Raw genomic sequence first — 22370 nt, 5'->3', positions numbered from 1 at the left:
GATCTTTAGGTGAAACTCATGTGTCTAGACGTCTTGTACTCTATAGTTCTATAGAAGCCTCCTCTGAGTCCTCTCTTCCTTTCCTCCTTAAATGAGTATGAACTAATTATAAGTTTAGAACAGAATTAATTATCCAAGGACCCACCTTTAAATTGTTAACTTCCCATTTCCACCGATTTATGATGCAATGTACAATACATGTGGCGTATATGGTGCAGACACCTAAAAATATCTATTCATATGGAGTTAGATTGCTTTAGGTTCTTCCTAGATTGAATACACACCCTTCCTTTTCCTCCCCCACTTCCGACCCACCACCAGATATAAAGCCATAGCCACACAACCGTTGTTGGTCATGACAGCATTTCCCACCACCAAAAACTCATCAGCAACCATTATGGCAGCAGTAGAGGACGCAGCTAAAGCCTTGCTGTTAACCAATAAATTATGACAGTATACAGATTGTTCCTCAAGGACAGGATGCAGATCACAGCTCAGATAGAGAATCAATAGATTAGTAATAATCAGCTACGAACAGTATAAGGCGGTACAAGTGAAAAGAAAAAAAACAAGTGGAAAAGGGAGTGCAGGAACATTGCAGCATCAAAGACATCCACTCTTTCACCCAACAAGAAAGCATCCATACCGTACAGGTTGGGCCACTGGCATTTTAGATATCTGTCGCGGGACACACATTATAGATACCCTGCTTGTAAAAGACTAGCATTGGATGCAATTGATGTAACACAGGAATCCAACGTAAAGTGCGGAACCTGATTGCTACTTGATGCACTTTCTGATCAAGGCCAGGTGATGCTTATAGAACTGTCTATAAATACTCAAAAATGACAAAACCACAACTTAAGATTCAAGTCCAAAATTTAACATTGAAAGAAAGAAAAAGGTTACAGAAATCATTCCCTACTCTTAGTTTCAGGGTGTGTGCTAAGCAAGAAAAGATTACATTTGCATTGTCGACTAATGCCATGGACCATAACCACAATGTTTGTAGAAATCATAGCATAGATCACGAGGAGCTCAAACTTCTAGCAACCACATTTTGAAGCCTGCTTAACTAGTACCTAAACCATTTTCAAACCAGTTCTGTAAGATGTTATCAAAACAATTAGAAATACAAGCGATATTAGGTTTGAAGCAGAGAAATATAAACAAGTAAAAATAGTAAGCTTTTGACACCTAGTTTCAATCTCGTCAATTATCATTGTTTTCTTCACATCACGTTTTGTTTTCTAATTAGAGAATTGCAATTAAGGTAAGGTCTTTGTCTCAATCTTGCATACTCTGTACTTATGAGCTTATCTACATGAGTACATGAATAACTTAACTATCTTTAAAAGGTTCAATTAATACTTGCTTGTAATTGACCATAAATTATTGAAATAAAATATGCATTAAAGTTATTTTCTCTTTGCTTATCCACTTTATGACAGGGAAAGAGGTTTACAGAAGATGGATATAGAGGGTGATAAGATATGGGTATAGACCTCTAAGAGATTTATACCATTGAAGATATTTGTAACTCTGAAAGCTGACACCTATAGTCACCAATTGGAGATGCTCATCTATAACCTTTTTCTAATGCTGGACATATAAATTAGCATTCTCTACTAGATCTGGTTATTGGGTAAGTAAGGTCAGGGTCGGTGCCCCAATTGCAGGTTGGGTCACAACTCACTGATGAGTGGCATTTATGCCACTTTTCCATCCTTTTTCTCTAAGGATTCTCCCCTCATTTGCACTTGTTTGAGCCTTTTTAAGCATTTTTCCCTTAGTTTTGTCTTTCCCTTTCTTTTCGCGTGTTTCCTTTCCCTTTTTCTCTTTTTGTTGGTTTTTCTAGCGTTTCTATGTCGTTTTGTAGGTTCTTGGCCTTCTTGGATGAACTTTGGAATGCATGACGTGCCGTGGAGAAGGAGCATGAAGCTCAAGAGAAGCTGAAGGAAGGAGGAATCAAATAGGTTCGGCCGAACCCCCCTGAAGGTGTGGCCGAACCTAGGTGTGGCCGAACTTACTTTGTGGTGCGGCCGAACCACCTTGGCAGTTTCAAGCTGGAAAATGGCCGTTTTGCAGGAGTGACCAAACCTCAGAAGTTCGACCAGACCAAAGGTTCGATCGAACCTACCCAGGGTTCGGCCGAACCTACCCTGTGGTCCGGCCGAACCTTCCCACTGTTCGGTCGGACCATCTCTTTTATTCCAGCTGCTTTGTACGGTTTATTTTAGGCGGTTATTTAGAGCGTTTTTATGTAATGGTATTGGATTATCTCATGATCCTAGACAATTAACCCTAATCTTAGAGAGAGGTAGTGTAGTATTGCTTAAGTTATCTCATTGTATGCAACTTTGGTTCAAGCTTTCCCTTCAATAAATCAATCAAGCAACTTTGCAAGTTTTCATCTTTCATTTATTGCCTCTTTAGTAATCTCTAATCCTTTCTCTTAGTTTTGTTTATTTACCTCCTAGTTGCTTATTTTTATTTATTTTTTGCGGATTAATCTATCTTTGTTATTTTCATTGTTTTTGATCATGTTTGATTTCATGCTTCTTGTGTTTACTCTTAGTTTTGCTATCATGTTGATTCCCCCTTTTCTAGGCTAATCTCTTAGCTAGGGGAAGGGGGTGTGAAATATGCATTGAATGATGGATGAATAATGATAGTTGAATTAATTACATGCCTTAAATTGATGAAAGACATGATTTTTAATGGCTTTAGATTATTGTTGCACTTTATTTGATTGCCTTCTAGTTTAAATGCATGAAAATGATTTGAACTAGATTAAGATCACCTCTATTTTAATGATTGCATGAGAATGAGTTGTTAAAATGGAGTTTCATGTATTGTGCTTCTTTATTCTCTTGATTTGCTTGTGTCTAATAGGATGCATGAGAATGATCCTAATTAGCATAGACTTCTTTCATTGATTTGCCTAGACTATTGCATGAGAATGAATTGTTTAGGTAGAATCTTGTGTTCTTTGGCATGTTCATCATGATAACTATCATTGTTCCCCTCTTTCTAATCATGTTTGACACCCCCGAACCCCTAGCGTCGTTCTCTCTTGATTTTAATCATCTTTATCTTGTTTGTTTATAGTTCTAGTGTTTACAATCCAAAAAACCAACAAAAATACACCCTTTCTTACTCTTGCTTAGTAATTGTGATGTTGAATGAGTGTGCTTCCTCAGTGGATCGACCATTTACTTGCCACTAACTAGTTTAGTGAAAGTTTAGGCTTTATAAATTGTTAATTTGATTAGGGGAGTAGTTTAATGACCTATCTTATCCCTATCAAATTTTGGCGCCGTTACCGGGGAGGCGGCTTGGTTAGCGTCTATTATTGCTTTTGTTAGAGTCATTTTGCTTTTTTTTTTTTTTGTTTTTTTTTTTTTTTTGTTTTATCATCCTTGTCATTGCTAATTGTTTGCTTAGCTTTGGTGAATGCTTTAGGAGCACCCTCACATCAAATTGACCACGAAATCAACCGAACCTTGAGACAAGTCCGTAGGCTTTATCAAGACGAGGGAAGAGGTTTTGGTGATATAGTTGATAGTGAGAGTGATACTTACTCTTCAAGTTCACCACGCGAATCAATGGCGGGACAAGAGAATGATTTCTTGTTTCGTGAGTTCAGAAATCCGGAGGATTATGAGCTCACGGGAGGGATTTTGCTACCTGTCACGGAAACCAACTTCTCAATTCATCCACAATATACTCAAATGGTCCAATCGGAGCAATTTTCCGGAAGTGCAAGTGAGGACCATATTGAACATTTGGACCGATTCCTTGAATTGTGCGCAATGATGCAAACCAATGAAGTGAGTCAAGACTACATTCGTATGCACCTTTTCCGGCAATCTCTCACCGGACGAGCAAAGAAATGGCTAAAGCAAGTAAAGCCTAACTCTCTCACAACATGGAGGGAGGTTGTAAAAGCGTTCTTGAAGCGCTTTATCTCCGAAGAGAAGACCGCCGAAATGAGAAGGAAAATTGCATCATTTTAGCAAGAGGCCGATGAAAGTCTTGGTGAAGCATGGGAGAGATTCAAAGAGTTGGTGCAAGCATGTCCCCACCATGAGTACAATAAAGGGTTGCTCATGCGGTTTTTCTACGATGGATTGGAGCCCATGTCAAGAGCCAATTTGGATGCGGGGGCGGGTGGTCAATTAATCAAGATCCCTCAAAATCAAGTTGAAGCCACAATAGAAGAGGTAGCAAAGAATTACTCTTGGGGGGGCCAAAGAAGAAACGCTCCAAAGAGAGGTGGTATTTACGAATTGGAGAAAGTTGATCAATTACAACATCAAATTGATCAAATAACAAAAGGGCTTTCTAATTGAACACGAGTGTGAATGCAAGTTCAAGTGGTGGAGCAAACTCTTCTCAAGTTAACTCTTTCTCTTGACAAAACTGTGGAGGAACGAACCATGATACATCATATTGTGGAGGTTTAAGCCCCGAACATGTAGCGGCATACAACACAAGGCAAGAGGGATTTAGAGGATGCGGCGGTGGAGTAGCTTGGAGACAACCACCACCCGGGTTTGTACCTTAACCTCAACAATGGAACCAACAAGCTCAACCTTCCTATAACTCCAATCCTCAATATCAAAATCCACCTCCATCTCAACCCCAAAACTCAAGAGGAAGCTATCCAAGGAACAACCAATACAACAATCAAACCCAAGCACCTCAAAGAAACCATCAAGAACAAGCACCTCAAGCGGAGCTAACTCAAACTCAACTCCTTCAAGTCATGCATTCACAAATGCAAACCTTTGGGCAACAAATGCAAGAAATAAGAGCTCACAACAAGATGGTTGATTCGCAACTAGCTCAATTGGCCGAGAGAGCTCCCTTCAATTCACCATCTACTCTACCCGAATAACCACAACCTAACCCTTCTCATAACCAAAAGCCTGATACATGCAAGGCAATCACATTGAGGTCGGGAACTTCCTATGATGGTCCAAATGAGGGGGATAGTGGGGGAAAGAAGGGAGGAGAAGAGAGTGTGAATGAAGACAAGAGAGTTGAGGAAGAAAAAGTTGATGAGGTAGAAGGAAGTTCGGAGAAGAAGAAGCTTGACAACGAGAAGACAACTTCGATTCCTAGTGAGACTAGGAACCTTGATGGACCGGTTCCTTTTCCAAGTAGACTTGCGGAGAGGAAGTTGAATGACAAGTTTGCAAAGTTCCTAAGTGTGATGAAAACTTGCACATCAATCTCCCTTTTCTTGAAGTTGTGACACAAATGCCATCTTACTCCAAATTCCTCAGGGACATCCTCACCAACAAAAGGAAGCTCAATGATGAGCTTATCACCCTTCCACATCAAGTGAGTGCTCTTGTTCAACATAAAATGCCCAAGAAGGAAAAAGATCCGGGGAGTTTTACTTTGCCGGTGAAAATTGGAAATATGGAAGCTAGGGGTGCATTGGCCGATCTTGGAGCAAGTGTTAGCCTAATCCCTTTATCCATTGCTCAAAAGCTCAATATTGAGATGATCCCTACAAGGAAGACAATTCAATTAGCCGACCGCTCGGTCAAATTGCCTTGTGGAGAACTTGAGGATGTTTCGATTCAAGTGGGACACATTTATGTGCCTTGTGACTTTGTAGTGATGGACATGGAGGAAGATGTGGACACTCCCTTGATCTTGGGTCGTGAAGCTCTTAAAACTTTGGAGGCGGTCATCAATTGCAAAAACAACACCATCACATGTGAAGTGGCCGATGAGAAGATAGTCTTTGAATTTTCTAAGTTGCTAAAGACCCCCATAAAGTGCTATAGAGTTGATGTTGTAAGTGAGGAGTTGGACCGTTTGGGAAAGGTCATGATGAAGCCTCAAGATCCAATAGTAGAAGCTCTCACATGCAAAGAGGAGTTTCACTCTCAAGAAGCCAAAGAATTTATCATGGCAATGGAGGAATCCTCAAAGGAGGAAGTTGAACAACAAGGCGAGATTGAGCTTGAATCAATGGAGGAAAAATCAGAGGAGAGTTCCAAGCCTCCTCCCAAGGTAGAACTCAAGCCCCTCCCCCCTTCTTTGAAATATGCTTATCTTGATGAGGAGGAAAAATACCCTATTATTGTCAATGCTACCCTTGATGAATTTAATTTGAAAAAATTGCTTGAGGTTTTGAGAAAATACAAAGATATGATAGGGTAAAGCATTGATGACATCAAGGGTATTAGCCCTTCTCTATGCATGCATCGTATTCATCTTGAGGATGATCATTCCACCTCCATTGAACCTCAAAGGAGGTTGAACCCCAACCTCCAAGAGGTTGTCAAGAAAGAAATTTTGAAACTACGTGAGCCGGGTATCATCTATGCTATCTCCGATAGCAAGTGGGTAAGCCCGGTTCATGTAGTTCCAAAAAAGGGTGGAATGACCATAGTCAAGGATGAAAAGGGAGAGGAAACCTCCACCCGGACGGTGACCGGGTGGAGAATGTGTATTGATTATAGGAGATTGAACAAGAATACAAAGAAAGATCATTTTTCTCTCCCTTTCATGGACCAAATGCTTGAAAGGCTTTCTCACCATGCTTTCTTTTGTTTCTTGGATGGGTACTCCGGATTTTTCCAAATCCCTATCCATCCAAGTGATCAAGAGAAAACCACTTTCACATGTCCACATGGGACATTTGCATACCGAAGAATGCCATTTGGATTATGCAATGCTCCCTCTACTTTTCAAAGATGCATGACTTCCATTTTCTCCGAAATGCTTGAAAAAGAAATTGAGGTTTTCATGGATGACTTTAGTGTTGGTGGCTCGTCTTTTGACACTTGTCTTTTTAACCTTGAAAAAGTTTTGAAAAGGTGTCAAGAAACGAGTTTGGTTTTGAATTGGGAAAAGTGTCATTTTATGGTCGAGGAGGGCATTGTCCTCGGCCATAAAGTTTCAAAAAATGGCATTGAGGTTGATCCGGCCAAAGTTTCGGTGATTGAGAGGTTGCCCCCTCCTACTTCCATCACGGGAGTACGAGCTTTTCTTGGGCATGCCGGTTTTTACCGGAGGTTTATTAAAGATTTTTCATCAATCGCCAAACCTTTGACCGAATTACTCAAGAAGGATGTTGTTTTTAGCTTCAATGAGGCTTGCCTTAAGGCATTTCGTAAGCTCAAGGAAGCTCTCATTTCTTCTCCCGTTGTGCAAGCTCCGGATTGGAGCTTGCCTTTTGAGCTAATGTGCGATGCTAGTGACTTTGTAGTAGGTGCCGTTCTTGGTCAAAAGAAAGAAGGGAAATCATGTGTCGTCTACTATGCAAGTAGGACTCTCGATGAGGCTTAAAAGAATTATACAACAATGGAGAAAGAGATGCTAGCGGTGGTGTTTGCATTTGATAAGTTCCGGTCCTATCATATATGCTCAAAAGTTATCGTGTACACGGATCACATCGCGGTGCGATACCTCATGACCAAGAAAGAAGCAAAGCCTCGCTTGATTCGTTGGGTTCTCTCTCTTCAAGACTTTCACATGGAAATGAAGGACAAAAAGGGAGCGGAGAACTATGTGGCGGATCACTTGTCTAGGCTTCCTTTTGAGAACAAGGAGGATGTACCAATTAATGATGAGATAGGATTCGAGGCTCTCATGGCTATGGTGTCAACTTCTACCCCTGGTTTGCAAATATAGCCAACTATCTTGCTTGCGGGGTCGTTCCCCCGGAATGATCCGTACCTATTCAAGCAATGTGGAGATGGTCTCTTTAGGAAGTGTGTCCCCGATCACGAGATTGAGGGTGTCCTTGAGCATTGTCACTCACTACCATGTGGGGAACATGGTGGTGTTGACAAAGCAGTGGCAAAAATCTCTCAATCTTTACTTTGGTGGCCTTCAATGCATGAGACGCTCACAAATTCGTTATGCAATGTGATCGATGCCAAAGGAGCGGCGACATTACCAAAAGGGACGAAATGCCCCAACAAAGTATTCTAGAAGTGGAACCCTTTGATGTTTGGGGGGTGGATTTCATGGGACCTTTCGTCTCTTCATGTGGGAACCTATACATCTTGGTGGCGGTTGATTATGTGACGAAATGGATCGAAGCTATACCCTCTCCTACCAAATGATCATAAGGTGGTGCTCAAGCTTCTCAAGAAAATCATTTTTCCTAGATTTGGGGTGCCAAGAGTCCTAATTAGTGATGGAGGTTCTTATTTTGCCAAGAAGCAATTGGAAGCTCTTCTCAAGAAGTACGACGTTCATCACAAGGTTGGTCTACCTTACCATCCTCAAACTCAAGGTCAAGTGGAGGTCTCGAATCGTGAAATCAAGAATATACTTGAGAAGATGGTGAACAAATCGAGGATGGATTGGTTTCTCAAGCTCGATGACACACTTTGGGCTCTTAGGACGGCGTACAAGACTCCAATCGGCACAACCCCTTATAGGTTGGTCTATGGCAAGGCTTGTCACTTGCCGGTTGAATTGGAATACAAGGCTTGGTGGGCTATCAAGGAGCTTAATATGGATTTGTCTTTGGCGGCGAGAAGAGATTGTTGAAACTCAATGAACTTGAAGAGCTTAGGGATGATGCTTATGAGAGCTCAAGAATGTATAAGGACAAGACTAAGAAATGGCATGACCAACATATTCGAAACAAGAGCTTTAAGGTTGGAGATAAGGTCTTGCTCTTGAACTCAAGGCTTCGCTTGTTTTCGGGTAAACTCAAGTCTAAGTGGTCGAGGCCTTTTGTGGTATCGAAGACTACTCCTTATGGTTCTTTTGAGTTAGATGCGGATGGGAACAAGTTCATGGTCAATGGTTCTCGTTTGAAGCATTACTTTTGCAAAGAAAAAATTGGTGTGATCGAGTGTCTAAGGCTTGACCCTTTGGGTCCTAAGCCACCCTCTTGAATGAATTTTCCTCATGGTCAAGCTAATAACCTTATAAAGAAGCGCTTCCGGGAGGCAACCCGAATTTCTAACCCTTTTCTACTTTCTTCTTTTCTCGTTGCTTTTATTTTTCTATCTACAATCTTGCATTGTTGGGCTTTATGAGTTTTGATTGTGTTTGGATTTTTGATATGCTTTGCATCTAGCGTGATGGTATGGTGTTTAGATGTGTGTTAAGGACAATTTTTACTTGTGCGATTTTTTTTAAGGGAGTTTGGCCGAACCACTTTATGTTCGGCCACTGCAGCATTTTCAAGGAATTATGGCATCATTCTGCCAAAAAGTTCAAACTTGCATTTTGACTGAAGGTTCGACCGAACCTAGGGATGGTTCGACCGAACTTGTACTGTAGTTCGGCCGAACTGTCATTGGTTCGATCACTCCTCAATTTTTGAAAAATTTCAGCCCCATTCTGCCAAAATTTGCAAAAACCATGTTGCAGTATAGGTTCTACCGAACCCTGGGATGATTCGACCGAACATGCCCTGTAGTTCGACCGAACTGTCCCTTGGTTCGGTCACTCCTCCATTTTTGCAAAATTGGGAACGCATTCTGCCAGAATTTAAGAAAAATGAATTTCAGCTGAACATACCCCTAGTTCGGCCGAACCATGTATCAGTTTTGAAAAAAAAAACGCTGTTGCTTTTTTTTTATCTTGCTGCTGCTTTTCGTGGCTTGATACTCCCATTTTCGTATCTCACTTCCCCATTCTCCTCCTCACTCTAAACCTCCATTACAACCTCTCTTACAACCTTAAATCTCCATCAAAATCACTCCAATCTTCACTTTTTCTCACTAATTTTCCATCCTCTGCTCAATTTCTACAATCTCCACCAAAAATTCCTCACAAAAATCCCATCTTTTTATTTTCCCCAATTTCAAGGGTTTGAGTGCTTTGGTGTTTTTTGGGTTTCTACTTGCTTTCAATCAATTGTGGTATGGTTTTCCTAGCTTTTGCAAGTTTATTTCTTTAATTTCTCATAGTTTTACATGTTTAAGTATGAATTTTGGTATTCTTGAAATTGTTAGTAATAACTTGATTGATTCATGTGGTTCTTTGGATTTACTTGTTGCAAATGATTGGTTGCTGATAGTAGAACATGTTGTTATGATGATTATGCATGTTTGCCTTGGTTTTATTTTGATCTCAATATCTTTGCTTAAGAATGTTGATTTCATACTAGGGTGTTCATGTTACTATTTTATGATTGAGAAATTCATGAGTTGGATGTTGTTGGAGATTGTTGTTCATTGTTTTGGTTTGCTTTTGATGGATTGATAAATGATTATCATGAAAATTAGGGGAAATCATGCCAAATTTCACCTAGACTTTGTTAGGACTTATATAGGAATGACATAGGATTTCTTATTCAAGCCTTGGTTCAAATGTATTCATGCATGCCTTGAATTGTATACTCTCATGCATACACTTTTACCTTGGCTAGCTTCTTATGTAATTTCTTATCAATTTGTTCTAATGATATGCTCTTGGTGAATTCGGAGAATTAAAATGCCCGGCAAAGGCAAAGGAAAATCAAAGAGAAAGAGAGTGGGAGAATCTTCGGGACCACAATTCCCACCTCCTCCCGGCATCAATGATCACGGCATTGTTGCTTCGGACGAGCAATTTTGGCCCATCTATGAGTCACTCATCAAGCGTCCAATCCGTTCTACCAGATTCTTTTGCCCCCAAACTTTGAGGAAGCTAGGTATTTTGGATGAGGTGGTAAGGTTGGCTCAAAACTTTGGATGGGGTGACTTCATTCACCTTCACGCTTACACTTATGAGCGTGTAACTTTGGAATTCCTTGCCTCTCTTCGCAAGGAAGTCATTGAGCCAGAGGATCATCCTCAACTTATGATCCACTTTAGAATGTTCAACGAGGATCACTCTTTAACGGAAAGTGAGCTAAATGAGATATTCTTTTGGCATGCCACCGGACTTGATCACCCATCCGAAATGACCTCCACTCATCGCATACCCTATAACGAGCAAGAGTGGTGGAGGAGTATCACCAACAAGGATAGGTTTCAAACCAACTCCTCAAAGGTCAACAATATCATTCATATAGCCTTGAGGTATTTTGTACGGTTTCAAACCAACTCTTCAAAGCAAACCTCGGTTCAATGGTAAAGGATGAGGTTGCTTGCCTATTCTTGGCCGATAACCCTCAGCGGCTCAAATTTCAATGCTCTTCCACCTTCATCCAACGGCTCTTGGATAATAGGGATAACCGTCTCGGTGATGAGATCTTCATGAGTGGCATGATTACTATTATTGCTCTTTCTTTGAAGAATGGAGCATACACAGATCAAATTGAATTGCTCCCACCCGTGCACCAATCCCGAGAGGAGCTCACCGACGAGTCCCTTCCCTATGCTCTTTCCATAAGCGCCTTCCGTCACAACCGCTTCATCAACTATACCACTAGCAAGCGCCGATTCATCCTCTTGGTCGATAGGGAGTTAGAGTAGTGTATCCTCCCGGACCCCACCCTCATCACGGGTTATCATCTCCGCGCCCCCTAGGTTGAGGGGGGTTATCAGGATCAAACCCGGGAGTGTCCATGAAAGGGTGGAAGGGTTGGTTGAAGTGCTCATAGGGTCACCCTTGGTCGCCCCAACCGCCATCAAAAGGAGTAGGGGTAGATGTGGATGCCGGGTCATAAGCCGGATCACACCCACTCGGACGATAGGGGTCGTATAGTGGGGTGCCAACGCGTTGGGTAGGGTCGATAGGACCTTCCCAATAGGCGTAGCAAGGGGGGGTGGGGTTTTGAGGGTCATAGGGCCCCCAATGATTGACCGGACCCTCTTGAGGAGGGTGGTAAGTAGGGGTGAATATGGTCTTGTTTGGTGTGGTTTGAGTCTAAACCAAACCAAACCGCATCCAAACCAAACCGTAATAATGCGGTTTGGTGCGGTATGGTTTGCGGTTTATGATGAGACGACATTTTTTCCTAAAAATTGTCAAATATTAATAAATTTATAATAAAGTTCAAATAATTAGCCCAAAGGGATTAAATTCTACTACAAATTTTTAATAAAAATAACAACCAACTAATCAATTGCTAAGTGCTAACACAATAACACATAATAAAAATAATACATAACAAATTAACAGTGGAAAAAAACATAATACATTTGTCCAAAAAAATAATTCATACTACATTATAATTATATGTCCTATTGAATTTTAATTATTGATATTTGAGATTGAGTATAGAGTATAGTAGTATATTCACCGCATAGTCTTCTAATGATTTTTCATGTTTTTTTTATTTTTTTAATTTTTTTTATAATATGTACGTAATAACTATTATAATTTATTTAAAATTATATAAATATTAAAATGCGGTTTACTGGTTTACGGTTTGGTTTGATTTATAATTTTTGAAAAACTAAACCAAACCGCAAACCGTATTTCCCAAAAAATCGAAACCAAACCATATTTTTCCAAACCGTAAACCAAACCAAACCGCTAACTGGTTTTGGTTACGGTCCAAACCAAACTGTGTACAACCCTAGTGGTAGAGGTAGTTAACACAGGGCGCTTGAATGCCCGCTTGCACAAGATTTTCATAATTTGCCCCCGCGTAGTACCCTCACTTTTAAATGGAAGCTTGATTGTCTCGACGGATATCATCGAGGGTACTACGAAGGGCATTTAGATCAAAAGGAGGGATGGAAGAAGAGGAAGATGCCTCACCTCCCCCGTGAAAGGGGGGAACGAATTGCTCCAATTGGGGGACCGGTGGAGGTTGAGGAACTCCACCCCGGGCTCTAGGTCGTCTCAGCTCATTGGGGATGTTTTGCTGACGGATCTTCCATTTGAGAGGAGCGGAGTGGTCCACCGTAGTGAGGGTGGGGTCCGGGAGGATACACCACTCTATCTCCCTATCGACCAAGAGGATGAACCGGCACTTGCTAGTGGTGTAGTTGATGAAGCGGTTGTGACGGAGGGCGCTTATGGAAAGAGCATGGGGAGGGGGCTCGTCGGTGAGCTCCTCTCGGGATTAGTGCACGGGTGGGAGCAATTCAATTTGATCTTTGTATGCTCCATTCTTCAAAGAAAGAGCAATAATAGTAATCATGCCACCCATGAAGATCTCATCACCGAAACGGTTATCTCTAGTATCCAAGAGCCGTTGGATGAAGGTGGAAGAGCATTGAAATTTGAGCCGCTAAGGGTTATCGGCCAAGAATAGGCAAGCAACCTCATCCTTTACCATTGAGCCGAGGTTTGCTTTGAAGAACACGGCATATTGGAGAAGCCGTACAAAATACCTCAAGGCTATGTGAATGATATTGTTGACCTTTGAGGAGTTGGTTTGAAACCTATCCTTGTTGGTGATACTCCTCCACCACTCTTGCTTGTTATAGGGTATGCGATGAGTGGAGGTCATTTCGGATGGTTGATCAAGTCCGGTGGCATGCCAAAAGAATATCTCATTTAGCTCACTTTCCGTTAAAGAGTGATCCTCATTGAACATTCTAAAGTGGATCATAAGTTGAGGATCCTCATCATCCTCTGGCTCAATGACTTCCTTGCGAATAGAGGTAAGGAATTCCAAAGTTACACGCTCACAAGTGTAAGCATGAAGGTGAATGAAGTCACCCCATCCAAAGTTTTGAGCCAACTTGACCACCTCATCCAAAATACCTAGCTTCCTCAAAGTTTGGGGGCAAAAGAATCTGGTAGAACTGATTGGACGCTTGATGAGTGACTCATAGATGGGCCAAAATTGCTCGTCCGAAGCAACAATGCCATGATCATAGATGCCGGGAGGAGGTGGGAATTGTGGTCATGAAGATTCTCCCACTCTCTTCCTCTTTGATTTTCCTTTGCCTTTGCCGAGCATATTGATTCTAGAAATTCACCAAGAGCATATCATTTAAACAAATTGATAAGAAATGACATAAGAAGCTAGCCAAGGTAAAAGTGTATGCATGAGAGTATACAATTCAAGGCATGCATGAATACATTTGAACCAAGGCTTGAATAAGAAATCCTATGTCATTCCTATATGAGTCCTAACAAAGTCTAGGTGAAATTTGACATGATGTCCCCTAATTTTCATGATAATCATTCATCAATCCATCAAAAACAAACCAAAACAATGAACAACAATCTCCTACAACATCCAACTTATGAATTTCTCAATCATAAAATAGTAACATGAACACCCTAGTATGAAATCAACATTCTTAAGCAAAGATATTGAGATCAAAATAAAACAAAGGTAAACATGCATAACCATCATAACAACATGTTCTCCTATCAACAACCAATCATTTGCAACAAGTAAATCCAAATAACCACATAAATCAATCAAATTATTACTAACAATTTCAAGAATACCAAAATTCATACTTAAACATGTAAAACATGGTAAAACTATGAGAAATTGAAGAAATAAACTTACAAAAGCTAAGAAAACCATACCACAATTGATTGGAATCAAGTAGAAACCCAAAAAACACCAAAGCACTCAAACCCTTGAAATTGGGGAAAATGAAAAGATGGGATTTTTGTGAGGAAATTTTGGTAGAGATTATAGAAATTGAGTAGAGGATGGAAAATAAGTGAGAAAAAGTGAAGATTGGAATGATTTTGATGGAGATTTGAGGTTGTAAGAGGGGTTGTAATGGAGGTTTAGAGTGAGAAGGAGGAGAATGGGGAAGCGAGATACGAAAATGGGAGTATCAAGCCATGAAAATCAGCAGCAAGATAAAAAAAAGCAGCAGTGTTTTTTATTTCAAAACTGATACATGGTTCGGCCGAACCAGGGTATGTTCGACTGAACTACAATGAAAGTTCGGTCGAACTTACTCCAGGTTCGGTCGAACCTCAACTGAAATTCATTTTTCTTAAATTCTGATAGAAAGCATTCCCAATTTTGCAAAAATGGAGGAGTGACAGAACCAAGGGACAGTTCGGTCGAACTACAGGGCATGTTCGGTCGAACCATCCCAGGGTTCGGTCGAACCTATACTGCAACATGGTTTTTGCAAATTTTGGCAGAATGGGGCTGAAATTTTTCAAAAATTGAGGAGTGACCGAACCAAGGACAGTTCGGCCGAACTACAGTACAAGTTCGGTCAAACCATCCCTAGGTTCGGTCGAACCTTCGGTCAAAATGCAAGTTTGAACTTTTTAGCAGAATGCTGCCATAATTCCTTGAAAATGCTGCAGTGGCCGAACATAAAGTGGTTCGACCAAACTCTCTTAAAAAAATCGTACAAGTAAAAATTGTCCTTAACACACATCTAAACACCATACCATCACGCTAGATGCAAAGCATATCAAAAATCCAAACACAATCAAAACTCATAAATTCCAACAATCTAAAATTGTAGATAGAAAAATAAAAGCAACAAGAAAAGAAGAAAGTAGAAAAGGGTTAGAGACTCAGGTTGCCTCCCGGAAGCGCTTCTTTATAAGGTTATTAGCTTGACCATGAGGAAAATTCATTCAAGAGGGTGGCTTAGGACCCAAAGGGTCAAGCCTTAGACACTCGATCACACCAACTTCTTCTTTGCAAAAGTAATGCTTCAAACGAGAACCATTGACCATGAACTTGTTCCCATCCGCATCTAACTCAAAAGAACCATAAGGAGTAGTCTTCGATACCACAAAAGGCCTCGACCACTTAGACTTGAGTTTACCCGGAAACAAGCGAAGCCTTGAGTTGAAAAGCAAGACCTTATCTCCAACCTTAAAGCTCTTGTTTCGAATATGTTGGTCATGCCATTTCTTAGTCTTCTCCTTATACATTCTTGAGCTCTCATAAGCATCATCCCTAAGCTCTTCAAGTTCATTGAGCTTCAACAATCTCTTCTCGCCGCCAAAGACAAATCCATATTAAGCTCCTTGATAGCCCACCAAGCCTTGTATTCCAATTCAACCGGCAAGTGACAAGCCTTGCCATAGACCAACCTATAAGGGGTTGTGCCGATTGGAGTCTTGTACGCCGTCCTAAGAGCCCAAAGTGTGTCATCGAGCTTGAGAAACCAATCCATCCTCGATTTGTTCACCATCCTCTCAAGTATATTCTTGATTTCACGATTCGAGACCTCCACTTGACCTTGAGTTTGAGGATGGTAAGGTAGACCAACATTGTGATGAACGTCGTACTTCTTGAGAAGAGCTTCCAATTGCTTCTTGGCAAAATAAGAACCTCCATCACTAATTAGGACTCTTGGCACCCCAAATCTAGGAAAAATGATTTTCTTGAGAAGCTTGAGCACCACCTTATGATCATTGGTAGGAGAGGGTATAGCTTCGATCCATTTCGTCACATAATCAACCTCCACCAAGATTTATAGGTTCCCACATGAAGAGACGAAAGGTCCCATGAAATCCACCCCCCAAACATCAAAGAGTTCCACTTCTAGAATACTTTGTTAGGGCATTTCGTCCCTTTTGGTAATGCCGCCGCTCCTTTGGCATCGATCACATTGCATAACGAATTTGTGAGCGTCTCATGCATTGAAGGCCACCAAAGTAAAGATTGAGAGATTTTTGCCACTGTTTTGTCAACACCACCATGTCCCCCACATGGTAGTGAGTGACAATGCTCAAGGACACCCTCAATCTCGTGATCGGGGACACACTTCCTAAAGAGACCATCTCCACATTGCTTGAATAGGTACGGATCATTCCAAAAATATCTTCTCACTTCTTTGAAGAACCGTTTCTTTTGTTGAAAGGAGAATTCCGGGGGAACGACCCCGCAAGCAAGATAGTTGGCTATATCCACATACCAGGGGGTAGAAGTTGACACCATAGCCATGAGAGCCTCGAATCCTATCTCATCATTAATTGGTACATCCTAAGAAAGGTCATTAAACTACTCCCCTAATCACTCACAAAAGGGTTGTCTTGTTAGTCAACCAATAAACGAGCAGGAAAAATGCAAAGAGAAGTGTGAGACAAAACTAAACACAAGTGAATATAAAACTAAAATTTTCCCCCCACTACTCCATCTGTTCTCGAAGATGTACACACTCCATTTTGAGGTGTCTTAATTGATGCAACCATTTCTATTTCATTCTATTTTGAGTAAGCAAATTTCACTATCTTACCCCACAATATTTAAACCTTTCCATTCAATTACTATATACTCATTTATCTTATAACCACTCATCTTTTTACCCTCTCTCTCACTTTATCCACCTTTTCTTACACTCACTTAACTTTTCTAAAAACAAGAGTTGATAGCAAATGGATACATCAAAAGAAAACGGAGGGAGTACTTTCTTTCCCAAAATTATTAGGTTATCATACCCAGATACTCTAAACCCATTAAGTCTGTCCATTCTGACTAACAAGGCAACATTCCTTCTTAGCTAAAAAATCCATTCTCAGCTCACAATGGGAACATCAAAACTTGATCTAAATGATAAAAGAAAAAGTCAGACATGGCTGAAAAAACCATTGAAATGGAATATGATTAAAATGCTCACCTTTGTTCTAAAATTATGACTACAGTCTGACTTCACAGAATCACAGATCATCATGATCGGTTGAATCAATACCCAGAAGTTTGGCCAGCTCCCCATTTTGATAGGCTTCAACAGTATCTGAAAGATGTACAGGTCATCCTCTAAGTCATTTTCACAATTTTGAGACGAGGATGGTCTTAAGTTTGTTACAAACTAAGCAACTCACCATCTGATCCACCAATGTGTTTTCCATTGATGAACACCTGGGGCACTGTACGTCTCCCAACAATACCACCAAGTGCATCCTGAATGCTATAACCATCATCTGCAAAAATATAGGTATTCACAATAAGGTTTTTTTTTTTTTTTTTTTTTTAATATTTTTTTTTATTTAAATAAAAAAAAAAATTGTAAGTAAAAAAAATCAATGATTTCACTTACCAATTCAGAGATATTCTATAGCATATACAAATGTAAGTGGCAACACATCCATTAATATTCATAGGACACATCATGTCAGAAAGAAAAAGAAATCATACATCAAGCAATTTTGCATCATAATTAACACCCAAAACTCAAACCTCCATACAGATCATTTCAGATGAGGCAGCTCGGCCAATTCCAACCCTAAATATTGCCCTAGGTAAAAATAAGCAACACCCCCCCTCCTCTTTTCTTTACACAACAAAGAATTGCATATAAGAAAAACAAAAAAGTCATCCATCAAGAGGTTTAAGATCTTATCAAGCACAAATTACATGAATACAAATGAAAAGACAATTTTTAAAGTGTTTTAATTACAAAAAGAAGAAAATAGAATACGATATAATAATATTGCATGCAATAGAAGATCAAAGTCACTTAGGAATAGTGCATTCTATTCTATTGACTCCCCTCCATCAACCAGATTTTCAAACAGCTAAGAGCCAATGCAATGTAAAGCATGGATCTTCATAAGACCTTTGAATTAGCAATTTGAAGAGACCACTAGATGGTTTTAAAGGTTACAGACCTACGATGTGATACACTGATACCAGTATTCCATTGCATATTCCACCTTATCCCATGTTTTGCCTCTTATATCAAGATAATAATGCTTACAAGTTTTAGGTTAGGTTTAAGATTTTTAGAGTAGACAAATTGATATTCAAATTTACATACCTAGGATGTGATACCAGTATTCCATTGCTCATATCTTCTAATTGGGAGGAATAAACATAACAGCCCAAAGACTTCTCCTCCCTCACATATTTCCACCTTATTGTAATAGATCAACCTAAGGAGGGGTAGTATAGGTATTCTACAAATATTAGCTCACTAGGTTAAGAGTCCTTAGTATAAATACAGAGGGAAGGGAAGGGAATAGGCAGGCAGAAATTTGGTGAGAACCTTTTAGAGAGTTATGGCCTAAAACCATTATTGGAGAGTTGTGAGCTAAACTCACTATCGAAGATTGATAGCCTTAAGCTATTTCCTTATCCCTTATAACCCTTTCTCCATCATCAATCAAACTTAAAGCTTCCATCTTTATTAATTCTTGGAACTTACAAAAAAATCAGATTATCTACATTATTCAAAGAATCAATCTTTCTATATAATTTTACTGTTATTTGCATGAGTTAGTAAGCAGTAAACATCAGTCCATTACACTTATCCCATGGTTTTGCCTCTTTTATCTATCCTTCCACATTTGTCTCAGTTCCAACAAACCTTCTTCCTACATGCCCTGATCAATTACTACACAAAGAAACATAACCAAGACATTTATCTAAACAAAAGTCCTGGAATTATTATTCAATCACTTCAAACGGGCAAGAGGAGAATCATCTACTTCATGATGTTTCGCCACAGTGAACACAAATGGGGAAAATAAATAAATTATCATTTAATACAAAATATGATGTTTTGCCACAGTGAACACAAATGGGGAAAATAAATAAATTATCATTTAATACAAAATAAGTCTAAAAGTTCAAATATCTATCAATCAATATGACTGTCCCAATAGGACTTTTAAATATACCTCTCTCATCCAACTCAATAACATGTGGTGCTTGGTCTAACTCTCTAAAAACCTCTTTCGCCCTTCTGCAATACCTGTAAAGAAGCAGATTCCACAACATTATCTTGAGGTGTGAGAAATGTTAAAGGATATAAAACAAATTCTACAGTATATAAGAGAGCAAGATACCGTATCTTTCCTAAACTTGATTCATCTCTTCATGAATTATTAATTCCAAATTAAGATTTATGCACAAGAAATAATAAAAATAAAAAATCAACCACCTTATAAAACAGACTTTGATGCCTTGATGATACATGTTTCATGTTCTTACTAGGCAACAACGTGCACAGGAAAACTAGGTTAAATAATCATATGGTTCAATCAAGAGTCAGTGCAGCCTTTTTTTTTTTTTATTACTTCAACTCCAGGCCAATAATTATACTTTGTAGTTGGTTCTGTGCTAATTGAAGGCTATATTGCTTTTATGCTTTCGAGAAGTCATGCAGCTTGATCTCTTAACTGCCACTTCAACAACATTGCTCTCTGCAGACTGGAGTCCCTCAATATCAAATTAGACTAGGTTATCATGAGTTACACTGATTAGGTAATGAGAAATAGAGGGAAAGAAAGAGAAGAGAAAGGGGCGGAATTGGCATCCCTTCTGTGGATATAATATGGACAGAGAAAAGTGGAGGGAACTGGTAGGATCCATTTTCCTTCTCCTTTATTTAGGCTCCGTTTGTTTTGACAAAAAACATTTTTCAGGGAAATAATTTTAATGGGAAAACACAATAGTAATACTAGTTTTCCTTTGTTTCTTTACAAGAAAAATTATAGACGAAGAGAAAAATGAGAGTGAAAGGGAGAAGATGTTTGAGAGGAGATGAGAAGGGTGTAAGGAGTGCGGTGGAAAAAGTGGCATACCTTTTGGGAGAAATATTTTCCACATTTGGGAAAATTGTTTTCCACCATTTTCAAACCAAACAATGGAAAATTAGAAAATTATTTTCATGGAAAATGTTTTGCATCAAAACAAATAGAGCCTTAATAAACCAAAATTTCCCGACATTGGAAAGATTTGGAAAGACAATGGAAGCACACTCTCCCCCTGCCCTCCTTTTCCTTCCCCATCATTATACTTCCCTCCCTAACCTTTCCATCTATAATTGCTACCCAAACATAGTGTTAATGACCTTGATGCAGATACGGAGAACTTAATCATCTTTAAGCTCATATACCTCAAGGTAATGAAGCCAAATTCTGCAATTTGTCACATATGGCATGCAGTGATACAGAAAGATATGATGCTTATATGTAAGTCAGCAAGATAGAGAAACATAGAGAGAAATCAAAGGAAAAGAAACTCATTGGACAGAATCAGTAAATCAGCAACACTTATACTACTGATACTAGAGAATAGGTCATAACTCAAGCTGAAGAGCTGCACAATGCACCAACACTTCACTCGCCAGAAGCAAAACCCACAAATTGTTATATAAAGATCTTAAGCTCTATATTGTTGGGCCTTGACTTCGTTCTGTCACAACCGGGAATCAATTTTTGTTTAGCAATAACCTCATCCTGAACAACGGCATTTAAAGGGCTCCAATAAACGATAGTATACCATTGAAATGTGCTAGCTATTTAAGATCAAAATATGCAGAGAGCATAAATAGCATTGATTATATCCTGATTCTATCATTTGCTCATGTACAACAAATGGATCAAAGACGAAACAGCTCCTAACTACTTTTCGCCTCGAATTCGTAATGTTGATAGCTTAAATAGTTACTGTTCAATCCGCTATGTGACTAAACATCAGGAGTAAAATTTAAAACAAAAAATCATTTCCTCAACTAATAAAATGAACATCATTCAAAATAAATACGAAAAAATTACAAACTTCAACCCTAATCCCCCAATTTAGCTAAACTACTCCAAACAGAAATGCACTTCAATCTGATCCAATTAAACCCTAACCCATCATTCCAAAACTCCAGTCATTTACAACAATACAAAAAACAAGCTCAATCATTCAAAAATCAAGCAACAAAATCAAAATTCAAAAAGGAGAGAGAATTACGGGCAATAAGATTTGGAGAAGATAACAATGGTATGAGAAGAGATAGTTTTCTTGATGAAATCAGCCTGAGAAGACGAAGCAGAAGCCGGCGACGCCGCGAGGACGACAGAAAGCAACAGAATGACGGCGATGCTACGGCGGCGCATGATTTCTCCCTCCATTGTTGGCGGTGGTGTCGAGGTTAAGCTCTTAGTTTCAGATGCTGATGATGTAATTGTTTGTAGTTTGTGATTTTGTAGTATAAATGAAGATGTAATTATTTTTGAAGTATTACTTTGCTTGTAATAATTGGATTTTATTACATATTTTTGGGGTGGGAAGTTTAGTTGAGGTCCTTGAGGGTATTTTGTTACATGGAAAGGTATGATCTTTAGTACATTGGTGAGGACCATTATTCTCTAGCTATTGCAATAAGCCAAGCCAAGAAGGCAATAGATGGTGTCCCTCGTATGATATATATGGATATATGATATGAGTCAATTACTATCAAAACGGTTTGACAGTTCGGGTTCGGTTCGGTTTGAAATCGGTTTGGTATTAAATCGGGTCGGTTTGAAATCGATTTAAGTGTCTCGCGGGTCGGTTTTGGTTCAGTTTAAATAATTATAGGTTCGATTCGATTTTGGTTTATTTTTGAGCGGATTTAATTCGGTTCGGGTTGTAAACGGTTCAGTGCAGACGGGTCGCGGTTTGTTAATGGTTCGGTGTAAACGATTTTTTAATTCCGGTTCAAATAATTTCGGGTTGGAAACGGTTTCAGGTTAGAAACAGTTCGGTTCTTTTTCGGTTCAGTTTATAACTACTTTGGTTCTTTTTCGGTTCAGTTTATAACTAGTTCGGTTCTTTTTCGGTTCAGTTTATAACTAGTTCGGTTCTTCTACGGTTTAACGTTATTCGGATCGGTTCCATT

At 39.5% G+C, this 22370-nt stretch overlaps 1 protein-coding gene and 1 non-coding gene across 4 annotated transcripts; both read right to left on the bottom strand.

Annotated features, from left to right (window-relative positions):
* Nucleotides 1-814: 814 nt before the first annotated feature.
* Nucleotides 815-21802, bottom strand: LOC145635921 (glutaredoxin-C4-like). 3 transcript variants are annotated; one of them, XR_014113945.1, is made up of 6 exons: nucleotides 21461-21802; nucleotides 19396-19469; nucleotides 17599-17697; nucleotides 17394-17510; nucleotides 17215-17322; nucleotides 815-1082 (listed from the first exon to the last, which is right to left on the bottom strand). XR_014113945.1 is itself a non-coding variant. In XM_081687293.1 (5 exons), the coding sequence occupies exons 1-4, from the start codon at nucleotides 21619-21621 to the stop codon at nucleotides 17434-17436; spliced, it is 411 nt and encodes a 136-aa protein (XP_081543419.1). In that variant the 5' UTR covers nucleotides 21622-21802; the 3' UTR covers nucleotides 815-1104; nucleotides 17394-17433. The 3 variants fall into 3 exon arrangements, 2 of the variants coding, with proteins under 2 accessions (XP_081543419.1, XP_081543418.1); XM_081687293.1 differs by lacking the exon at nucleotides 17215-17322 and having other exon boundaries at nucleotides 815-1104; XM_081687292.1 differs by lacking the exon at nucleotides 17215-17322 and having other exon boundaries at nucleotides 21461-21799.
* Nucleotides 3990-4097, bottom strand: LOC145637753 (small nucleolar RNA R71). The gene has a single exon (XR_014114475.1). It is a non-coding gene; the product is annotated as a small nucleolar RNA R71 (small nucleolar RNA).
* Nucleotides 21803-22370: the final 568 nt, after the last annotated feature.

This window comes from Chenopodium album, chromosome 6 (genome assembly GCF_948465745.1).
Source record: "Chenopodium album chromosome 6, dcCheAlbu1.1, whole genome shotgun sequence".
Taxonomy (NCBI): domain Eukaryota; kingdom Viridiplantae; phylum Streptophyta; class Magnoliopsida; order Caryophyllales; family Amaranthaceae; genus Chenopodium; species Chenopodium album.
The sequence above is the reverse complement of the archived record's forward strand: the minus strand, read 5'-3'. Positions and strand labels throughout refer to the sequence as shown.

Bases quoted from the DNA above. Each gene is read 5' to 3' on its own strand.
- LOC145635921 (XM_081687293.1), bottom strand. From the start codon at position 21,621: ATGGAGGGAGAAATCATGCGCCGCCGTAGCATCGCCGTCATTCTGTTG. The intron at 19,470-21,460 runs GTAATTCTCTCT...GCTTCTTTACAG, and splicing joins TTCTCCAAATCTTATTGCCC to GTATTGCAGAAGGGCGAAAG. The intron at 17,698-19,395 runs GTATATTTAAAA...ATATTTTTGCAG, and splicing joins TATTGAGTTGGATGAGAGAG to ATGATGGTTATAGCATTCAG.